The sequence below is a fragment of the Halichoeres trimaculatus genome, unplaced genomic scaffold (assembly GCF_033239565.1).
Source record: "Halichoeres trimaculatus isolate MK-OKI-2021-1 unplaced genomic scaffold, fHalTri1.1 fHalTri1_scaffold_18, whole genome shotgun sequence".
Taxonomy (NCBI): domain Eukaryota; kingdom Metazoa; phylum Chordata; class Actinopteri; order Labriformes; family Labridae; genus Halichoeres; species Halichoeres trimaculatus.
Window position 1 is genome coordinate 16,335,001 of NW_027437196.1, and position 11,363 is coordinate 16,346,363.

The window sequence follows — 11,363 nt, forward strand, 5'->3', positions numbered from 1 at the left end:
AGAAGGCAAAATCAAACTTGTTCTGAAAAATGTATTGATGAACGAAAGTTTTGGTGTGACTGTGCAAGCATGATTGACATAACATGGGAGTGAATTTCTTTTTTAATATAGGTCGATTTTGGATGAAAAAACATACCTAAGCCTTTTGCACACCAGACGCTTATTTTTTGTACGAATATTTTGCATATTATTTATTTTTTTGGAAACTACTGTTTTTCAATGCAAGCTTTCATGGCTTTTATTTTTCTGGACCAAGGTCGATTGTTCCGAAGTTTCACTTGCAACGACTACACATCCGACCAATCAAAACGCTTATCGTTAACACGTCTCATACCAAAACATTCAACATTGATTGTGGTTGTGCCCCAGCACCCGGTTCTTTACAACAGAAGACATAAAAAACCACAAAGACAACGATTTCAAAGACATCGTTTGGAGGAGAATAGCTGCAGAGATTGAATATGAACGCCTTCAAATTTTGTGTCATTTATTCGCGTCACTGTTTGTGTGCAGAGGCCTTTAGAATTGTGATAATATAATATAGTCGTATGTTCATGTGGTCATTTTGTTCAAACCTGTCGTGCACATCTTAAGTCACTCATTATAAGTAATCCTTCTTCTGTAATTGTGCTGACCAATTCCTCTTTAAGTTCGCAGAACTTTCTTTAGTTTTTCTAAAAGGGGAATGTTGTGTCCTAATAAACTACAACAATTCACACCAAGATGACACAAAGACCAATCATTCCTAACCAGACTAGATGTACAGTACAGGGACATAGACCAATTCAGTGGAACATCTAAACTTAACTCAGAATAGCGATGAAGAGTGTGACAGTGTTTCTGTGCTTGTTCGGCACCTTTTTCAGGTGTTTTTCAGCAGAAACATTCTGAAGTCTCAATATGAATATCAGCATGTGTGCTGAATATCCACACAACACACAAACCCAAATAGCCTCACATAAAAGAGCCCTGACTGGATCCTGAATGTAATTTGATCAGCTTGAATGTGTGTCTACTATTGTGTTTGTGCGTGTGCACGTGAGCAAGTGTGCGCCTGTCTTATCTACATGTACATTGCATTTTTGTGCCTGATTGCTGCGACTGAGTAAAACATGGAGGTAATTTCATCCGCTGCAGGAGATCTCTAATAGATTATTCACACACACACACACACACTCACACACGTAATGAAAAAACATGCTGTCCGTTCCTTAGCCTGGAACATCCCGTATCAATGACTTTCAAATCATTTTATGTCACTTTTCTTCTCTCCGTCTCCCCCTCCCTCCTTCTCTCTATCTGTTGCCTTCCTCTTCCCACCGTCTCACCCCCCCTCCTGGTCTCAATCTGGAGTGTGGGCAGTATGATTGCGTGTGTGAGCAATAATGTAATTTTGCCGCATTGATAAAATATAAATTGTCCTTGAGCTGCGCTTTTCTAATGATCCATTTACCGACAGCTTCCCTGCCACCTCTGAGCACTCTACATTTGCTCCTCTTCTCCCCTCCCACTCCTCTCCCTCGCTCCCTCTCTCCCTTTTTTTCTCTACATTTTCTTCCTTCTCTCTCCTTCCCTCTTACTCTCTCCTTTCTTCCTTCACTCTCCCCTCCCTTTCTCCGGCGGTACAAAGCGGGGTGGCAAAAATCTGCGGGTGCGATTGTCAAATCAATTATTCATTCTGTGCAATTACACTCACACAAAGAAGTTTCCCTGTGCTCCGAGTGGTGATTAAATTAACTGCTATTCCAGCTGCCCGTCGCCACCAGCCTAATAGAATATTCATGGAGGCGGCCGACGGAATGGCCGATCTCCATTAACTTCATCATGCTCACTTAATTACAGGCTTGTTATTGTATTTACACCTAGTTAGAGCGTGCAGAGCCCCGATCTACTCGTGCCCGGCACCGCCAGAGTGTGTGCAAGTGTGTGACAACACCTAGTTAGAGCAGAGATAACCCCTGATACACTCAGTGTGTGTGTGTGTGTGTGTGTGTGTGTGTGTGTGTGTAAGGAAGATGATGTCAATCAGGTGAGGTTTTGAGGACCTAAATCCTTCTACTCATATATCATTTTTCATTTTTCATTCCACTGGTCTTCTCTTCCTTCCTCGTTTCCATTCCTCGCCCCCTTCTCCCTCGGCCTTCCCAGCAACCCCTTCTCCTCTCCTTCCGCCTCACACTCGCTCTTTAAGGGAGGCTATTTATTTGAACTACACTCCCCACTGTGCTCCGACTTGCAGCGAGGTCTCTCCGTCTTTCTTTCCCCCTCTCTGTGACTCTTAAATCATTCTTTTATCTGTTCCCCACACAGTGATTGAGCTGGAAAAGAGAAAGGGAGTGAGGAAAGGGGGAGGTGGGGGGCAGAGGAGAGGAGGGGGGAATTATTTTCTCCTACCTTTCAGAAATGATGACATGATTGCTTTCGCTTGATCATGCATCATCACCCTCCCTTCTATCCCCCCCGATAAATAGACTAGTTTGTCTCTCCCTGCCTCTCCTCACCCCTTCTCTCCCTGCGTCCCCGTCCTGGCTAACGTGAGGATTATCGGCTAATAGGTGCTGCTGGCTTTTAAAGTGAACCACGCCATCCTCAATCTGTGTGTTTGTGTGTGCATCTTTCAGTGTGTGTGTTTGATTACGGACATAGGGATGCTTTTTAGTCGCCATGACTCTGAATAGTGTGCTTTTTAAGTGTTTAACTACCATCCATCGCCTGTGTGTGCGTATATGTGCGTGTGTGACTGTAGATCTCTGTGTGTATAACCTTTGTTCCTTTGGGCAGTCAGTGAGCTGGTATTTATCCAGCAGCCATTAATGCATGGGCTGGAAGACCGAGAGCAGAGATAGGGCTGTGGAGATGCAGACATGACGACTGGCCATATGGACTGTGTGTTTGTTTCAGTGTGTACCTCACCTTGATCTTACACAATCAGGTCCATACTTCAACAAGTTTGAATCATTTTTCTTAAAGCCAAAAACTTATATCAGGAAGTTTTGCTGTTGGTGTTGATGTCCAGTTGCTTTAATTATCCAGTGATTGACTGTCAGAGTAATTTGGCAATAATCTGGAGAAAAACAAAATCCTCAGCGTATTCTGGCTGTAGTTTCTCATCTTTCCTCTAACATTAACGTGAACTTCACATCATAGGCGATCATACAATAATATCGATTAGGGATGTCCCAATATTACATTTTCACTTCCGATACGATACAGATACTGCAGCATTGAGTATTGGCCGAAACCGATATTAATCTGATACGATATCAGTATTAAACATGCATACTTTTATTACTTATTTTGTAGTATTTCATGTTAGAAAAGGATTGATTAAGTGATATTATTCAAACAAAGAACAGTAATCAGCAACAGTAGGTATGAGGAAAAACTGTCCCATTTATTATTAACCAATGGGTAACAGAAATTTTAACACCAAACATAAAAAATACTAGTAATTGAATAAAATAAAGAATAAATTAGAAAACCCATAAAATAACCTAAATAAATCAAATAAAAATAGCAGGAGCAGAGTCTGGAATGGACTGCTTATATTGAAGTGCTTATATCGGAGATTTTAGATGCATTCCGATATGATACCGATTTTTGTTTTTTTGCTGATATCGGACAGATATCCGATATTAATATCGGACTGGGACACCTCTAATAGCGATAGACTGTTGATGTTTGAGATGGAGTAGTGACAGCAGACAGAGAGGCCCAGCTGCATCAGATCCAAAATGAAACTGTTTTATAGTGGTTTCTTATCAGCCGTTGGATTAAAAAAAAGGCAGATGCCAATATGCTTCAAAATGCTGAATATCGGCACCCGGCCAGTTGGTCTATCCCTGTACAATACAGAAACTCCATCAGCATCCATCACTCCTCACCTGACGTTTCTCTGGGATACACCCCCTCTGAGAAGAAACTCCAACTTTTCAGTTATTAATTTTTAGCCCACAGTTAGCATTTGACTACTTACAGTCAACACTTTCTATCCTTGGTTCCTTACATCCCTCAATGCAGAGCCTTTCATCCATTTCTGGTAGGTCTCAGCTTCACTGTAAATAATAAGTTACACTGAGGTGTCTCTCCAGAAAACTCTCAACCCTGAAAATAGATCCATGAGTACAGATTGTACATTTTTTTATGTAGAGTCTGTAAATAGACATCAGTAGAAATCATTGTACAGGTCAGAAAGTATTAAGAATTTCACAATTTACGTACGAACAGTCTGAAGCTGGTATGTTATTACTTTTAACAGAATCTCTATGACAGCCAGTTTTCACACCTGAGAAGAAAATAATCATTTCAGCTCTACGGTTTAGTGATTCATCAATGAAGTAGGAGCATTACCCAGGGGGAAAAATCTACACCACATACCTCTGATGTGTCTTTTGATTGTTTGGCATCATAGACTATGATATCACATCGTTTCATGCTGCTGTGTTTTGCTGCTGCAGCCTCTGGTGTTTTGGTAACTGTCCTAATTTTTATGATAAAAGTCAGAGGATTAAAAAGTGAATGTCAGTTTTAAAAACTTCATTCCTGATGATCATGAATGTAGCTACATGGTCACTGCAGGCCAAACTTTCATTTCTTGTTCTTCATGAGCACTTCATCCAGTCATCACACTGTCTTAATACAGCTTGCTGGACTCTCCTCCTTGATAGTGTGTAATTATTACTTGGTTTCATGATACTTCATTCACACTTGATGCTCAGAATAATACTGCAAAGATTTGGTTTTGGTGTCCGCCCTGCCCAGGAGAGCAGCTCTCAGTCATCTCTGTGGCCTCATTACAGCCCACCTGAAGGGATAACAGGGACCAGATATTGACTTCATGCTCTCATTGGGCTTTCACATCGATCTCATGACACTCTGTGTCAGTGTGTGTGAGTACTGCCTTCGACCACCCTAGGACCGATTCTGTGAACCCCCTCTCGGCCCTCACAGTGATAGCATTACAGGCAGACAGCACTGGACCCAGATGTGTAGAATGGGAACAAACAGCTGGAGGATATGAATAAAATTTACAAGAGGTATAATTTTGAAAGACTGCTATAAATACAAAACCTGCAACAATGAAGTTTTAGAGTTCAAACAATAAAAACCAGCTAAAAGTTGAATCAAGACTGTAGAAATGTCAGTTATGACTTCTGTATTGGGATGGGTTTTGATAACTGATTTCTGTTAAGAATCGATAAGACATGGTTCAATCTATCAACATCATCAGCCTTTATGCTTAACGATTCCCTTTTACGTTACGCTGTAGCTGCTAGACCTTATGCCTACTAGTCTGCTGCAGATATCTTGGCTTAGCAGAAAGATAACAGTTTCCCAAGAGAACTCTACTTCAGGGTTTTCAGCTTGAAGTTTTACTAAAGAACTGAACACATAAAAAAATGTGCATCACTCTCTCATACCAGGTTCCTGCCCAACAAAATAGCGCTGAATGTGCTAGTGGTTAGCATACATTGATATAACTTCAGCCTTAGAATGGAATTTCAACTTTGATCACAGAAACACATCATAGTTACCTCTTGTAAAAAAAAAAAAAAAAAAAAAACACTGAGGACTCCAAATGTCAAAATACTCACAGGCAAATGAAAGAAAAGTTATGTGCAGACTCATGGCCGGCTTCGTAACTAATGCAAAGTTTCAAACAACTTAGGCAACTGCTGTAACCACTTTGAGACACTAGATGGCCTACTTCAGTCAGTGACATATTACAAAGCAATACATCAATGTGACATGACATTCGATTTTTAAAATGTTGACACTGAAAACCTGTAGAGCTACTTTTTGTACAGAGGAAATTTGTGGGAGGAGTTGACGAGGGAATCGATAAAGAATCAGATGGATGGGGGGAATCGATCAGGGCATACTCGTCCCTACTCCTGTAATAATATAAATATGAACTTTAACTCTAGTCCAGATTCCAAGTAAGTGATCAATGACAGGACAAGAGTTCACGGGTGTGGGTCATTAAAAACAAGGGCACTTTTGCCGGTATATTCGTAAACTATGATAGGAAAAGAAATCAACCGTATTGGTTTAGTTTAACATCAAATTTAAGTCTAGCCTGTATGTAAATTTTTGTTGTCTCTTTCGCTTATTCGATGAGAAGTAAGTTTCAGTCAATCAATCAGTTTTCATTTGAGCTCCAGCATTGACAACTCTTCTTTCCCCTTCTTCTGTCTCTTCCAGCAAACGTCACCAAGTGGTTTGTCAGAGAGAAAGACGTGTACCGGAGGCTGAAGGACGTGCCGGACAAAGCTTTGGCCACCAGCGGCTACTCAGAGATTAACTTGGCCAAACTCTTCCAGGCCTTCTCCTCACTCAAGTAAAACAACACACTCACACGTATCTCGTACAGACGACTCAGACACCAGACTGACTATGGGACGTTTGACCGAGAAAACTACAGCAGCGCTCTGTCACCGATTGGTGAACCCTCATATCATCTTGGAACCTAATGGGCTCGTTACATGGCTAAAAACCCAATCACACCCTTTCACCCTCCTCCAGTTTCTTCATATAGACAGTGCGCTCTCACACACACTTGTGAAATGACCCCTTCACCCTGACTCTGTATGGCAAAAGGGGGGGTAGCAATCATACCTAAATAACAGCCTATTGTGTGTGTGGAGGCTCGCTGTGCCCAGATGTGTGTGTGAAAATGATTTATCCTCCGAGCAGCCAGTCAACTCCAAAAAGCTGCTAATTAGCCAATGATAGTGACCCGGGCCGCTAAGACCGCTGGATGCCCTGCAGTGATCGGACACTTGTTCTGATTACCACCATTCATCCCGAGTGTGTGAGAGATCAGAGGATGAAAGGAGAGGAGAAGAAGAGGATGCAGGGCGAGGAAGGCCACAAGATCAGCTCCCTCGCACTTTTGTCTCGGTATTGAACAGCTGATCATCTTCTCCTCCTCTGTCACTGTTTAACTGATGTCAGTTCAGCCCTTTCACTCCCTCCCCTGCTCGTCGTTGTCTTTGTGTTTGACTTGTCTTGCTCAGGTCAGTTAATGTAATGATTTTTTGTAATGACTTGAATATTTTGTATTGGGTATTTTCTTATCAATAGCAATCCTGTTTGATACTGAATCCTAAATAAAAATTTAAACCTACAAAATCTTTGTCTTGTTTAATTTGAGGTGCGTGTGGAGAATGACTGATGTTGTATAGACTCCTTGCTATGTCTTAATGCTTACTTGTACACTAGCTCCCTCAAAATACTTCAGTCACTCAATGACCAATGTGCTCTTAATTTATCCTAAACCCGCAAACCTCGTCCTGCTGTAATCTCAGCTATGTAGTAAGCTACTGTTATTCTGCAGCTGTAAATAGTCCCTAACAAACAAAGGCTTAGGGTATCAGGTTATATTTGCCCAAATATTCAAAACATGCAGGGCACTGCTTTGGCTGAGCAGAGAAGTGGTGCACCCCATGTATACAGGCTACACTCCTCTTGGTGGACAGCCTAAGTTAGATTCCAACCTGCAGCTTTTTGCTCCCCCTTGTCCTTACCCAGTTTTCTCTCCATCCAGTGTTGTGTCTTCTTAAAAAATGCACAAAAGCCCCAAAATTACACACATCATCAAAATATCTTTTGTGGTGTCTTGTATCTACATGATACATTTGAAAAGACAAACACTAAGAGTGAACTGCTCAAGCCAAAGTGTCAACTCTGCAGCCACAATCTGAAAAATGAGATCACTTCAGTCCCAACAATATGTCCAGTAAAAGTCAAATAAGCCACAAGTCTGCACAGAGTAGGTCACTGAAAAACCCAAGTAAATGCACATACACTGTCCTCTTGTGAACTCTCGCCAATTGAACAAATGCCGTAAGTTGTCACCAACAAATTGCAAACTAGCAAATGTGAATCAAGTACTCGTCTAATCTATGTATTTACTGCCATAATCAGAAGACAATGACAATCAGTTGATTAAACCAACTAAAGTCACATGTGAGGCCCAAACCTGTTGGTGTATTTTATTTGTGTGGCAAAAATTACCGTTATTTGGATGAACACATGAACAACCACAGGTTAACCTGCAAAAACAGTCCAGACTTGGATCAAATCACAAGCGAAACCAAAGTGAACGCATGTATGACACTATCTGCTTCTGGTGTCTTTAAAACCAAAAGCTAAAACCTGAAGTGCCTTTGACAACCATTGTTTTAGGAAAAATGAGACAAGTTTCACCAGATACCATGTCGCCTGTCTGAGCTCTTGAGTTGATCCCACATGCCCCCAGCCCTTAAAAAAAAAAAAAAAACTTACTGGTGGAATAAATGTAAATGAGTTTACAAAAATCTTCCTTAGTCTCATAAAAATCTTGCTCAAAGTCCAAAACCAAGTGGTCTTACAAAAAATATATCTGCACGCCCCAAGTACTCAAAAGTAGGGATTCCCAAACTTTTCAGCCTACAAACCAAAAAATAAGAGACTGCTAGAGACTGGTGACCCCTGTCTGTGGGAATACACTCATTGGCCAATCAAAAAATTGAAAGAATAATACATTTTTACTTCTTGTTTTGTTTATTTTTTTTTCAGTAACAGAAGAAAACTGCAGTTTTTAGTACTTTTTGATTTTGGAAGGTGCTTTGCAGTGTTCAGGGTGTATATCCAGTGTATGTTTCTAGACCTCATTTATTGTGTCATCACTGTCCAATGAGCAAGTTTAACCTGACTAATTCTCATCCAGTTTTTTTAAAAAAAGGCTGTTTCAAAAAATTGTCCAGCCTTTTTGAAGAATATGAAAATAAACAAAATGTTTGTATTTTCTACAAAGCAGTAGATCCAAAAGCAGAGTGCATAGTTGTAACCATTTACTGTGAGGAAGGAAGCATCGAGAAGTCATGATACGACCAAACTGAAAAAAATCCCCTGACATCAGATGGCAGAGAGCAATCCAGCTAGGATATCAGACTGTTTTGTCATTGTTCATTTTAGTCTTGATAGCATTTAAATTACTTTTAATTCAGGTTGTAAGAGACTGAGCATGTGTCTAGTGAGTTAAGTAATATTTTGTTGGGGTTTCATCAGTGTTGACTGTTTCTGAACATCAGATTTTAGTTTAAAACTCAGTCGAGTGTTGGCTTAAAACCTCAATAGGTGTGCTTTAATTTATTGTCCTGTGACGGACGAAATCTTCACAGACTGGTAAAATGTGATATGTTAGAAACATCACATGCTCCATGTTTTTTCATATAGTTCCAGTAAACACTTTATTTTGCTCTGCTGTAGTTAAAGTTCAGCTTGTAACTCGCTCCATGAAGTGTTTCACAATTTTCCTCCAAGAATTCTCCTTTTGTGTTAATACAGGGAGGGATTTTTTTTTTTACTCCATCCTGCCGTGTGCATTTCCATAAACACTGCACGCCTCACAAATCACTTCAAACCACTGTGACTTGTGAAGGCAACCTTAAGTGGGCTGAACACTTAAACCATGATTCACTATGCAATGGATAGAACATGCTCTGTGTGTGAGAAAGTGTCTGGCTGCATTTACAGCCTATTGCTCATAACTTTACATATTTATTAAATCATATCAGCTCCACTTCTTCTCCCACGTCAGGCTGTTTATACCCTGGATTTAATCAGCACAGGCAGGCCTGCTTTTCTCACTGAACCAGGCTGCAGCTTTTTCAAGTGAGGCCCCCGTTTTGTCCTCTCAGTTTGGACTCAACCCAGTCAATTTGAGTCCCCCTGCATTAATTCGACCCTGCTAAGCTAATAAGGTCGAACAAGTCTCTTTGTATTGTCGTGTTAAGCTTTATTGCTTGTCGTTTTGACCAGCGATAGACAAGGTAGGCTTTGATGAGGGAATTAGTCCCCCATTCTGTCCCTGTTATTCATGGCGCGGAGGAACATACAAGCAGCAGAGAGGGTGTCAAAAGGAGAGCTGGTCCTATTGCAAAGTGTCTCCCTTGTTGGAGCTGAAAGGGCGGTTATGAGACGATAAACCGCTTAATACACTGAGCTAATTGGATGAGAGCAAGAGAGACGGGGAATTAAGGGGCGATCCGAGAGGGGAGCGGAGTGCCATGGCCCGGCTATTCAGGTCTTTCATCGGGGCTGGTTCTCCGCCTGAGGGGGGAGGAAAGAGAGAGGGCGAGGGGAGTGTTAGGCCGTTCATCAAAGCGCCTTTTAGAGCGCCTCTCCCGGGGACTGAGTCAGAGACTGATCCGGCTGGGGCTGTGGAGTGATTGGGTCTATTCTCTCTTGGTGCGCGGACGCGGTGGGAGAAACGAGGTCCGGGAGAATCCAAATCACAGAGCCAAATCAAGTCCGGTAGCTCGAGGGAGGAGGGGGCGGCGGAGGGAGGGATGGCGATGATGAAAATGGGCACAAGTCGGTGGGAGGACATTTTCTGGACACCTGGGTTAACCTGTGAGAGGGGGGCGGAGGGACGGAGGCCAAGCGCATTGATACAAAATCATGTAGATCTTTCCTTATTGCAATGTGCATGAAAAGACCACATGATTGGACCAAATTTAAGCTATTTTATTCTCTTTATACAAACATCCATTATCCTGATCATTCATGCAACAAGAATCTTAATCCCACATACAGGTCTGTCCTAAATGAAAGACCACACATCCAACAAGTGTGACTTCATAAACCCACAGCTGTTGCCCTGCGACAGCATTTCAATTTTCTCGCCTTTTTGCGCTGCAAAGAAAGTTTAAGCCCTACGCCCAGCAGGTCACCCACCTCCCAGCATTCCCCAGATATTAGGGACAAATTGGTTTGCCATTCATTAGTTATATTCACAATAAGATTAAAACCTCCCCGGACAATGTCATCAAACCCCTGTAGGGCCAAGCAGAAAAAAACACACGCTCCAGTGCGCTTTGGCAGGAGAAGAGGAATTTCATAAAACATCACACATTGCAGATGATGGAAGCTTCACAAGAGAAAATTGCTATCTCTCTTTAAAAAAAATAAATAAAAACCTCTTCTTTTCCTTACATTGTGCTCCAAAGAGCAGGTGGGTGACTTTGTGCGTGTTTGGATAAATTAATGCGCAGAAAAATCTCTCCATCAAAATCTCTCTTTATCTGCATCTAATTCCAGCTTGTTTGGACTAAATTGAGTGATTAACAGGTGTAAGACCTCGGAGACCTGTAAAACAAGAGGAACAAGGAAGAGGGGGTGTTCACAGATGCAGACAATAATGCATAAAAAGGAGTGGAACTACTTTAATCCGCAGGGTAATTTCACGCGATTTGGCCGGGCACCATAGCTGGGTCAAACGGAGGAGAATAAGCATTGATTGCTGTAATGGTTCGGCATTAGTTGTGAGATCCAATGCAGATGGGGATTTAACTCTATGGTCTGTGCGTCTCTCC

General features: G+C 41.7%; 1 protein-coding gene across 1 annotated transcript in view; it reads left to right on the forward strand.

The window, feature by feature from the left end:
• Positions 1-7,107, forward strand: part of pola1 (polymerase (DNA directed), alpha 1) — a 79,783-nt gene extending 72,676 nt beyond the window's left edge. Inside the window, exon 37 of the mRNA XM_074693680.1 lies at positions 6,205-7,107. Within this exon, the coding sequence (XP_074549781.1) occupies positions 6,205-6,344 (140 nt within the window). The 3' untranslated portion in view covers positions 6,345-7,107. The remainder of the gene's footprint in view (positions 1-6,204) is intronic.
• The last annotated feature ends 4,256 nt before the right edge of the window (positions 7,108-11,363 follow it).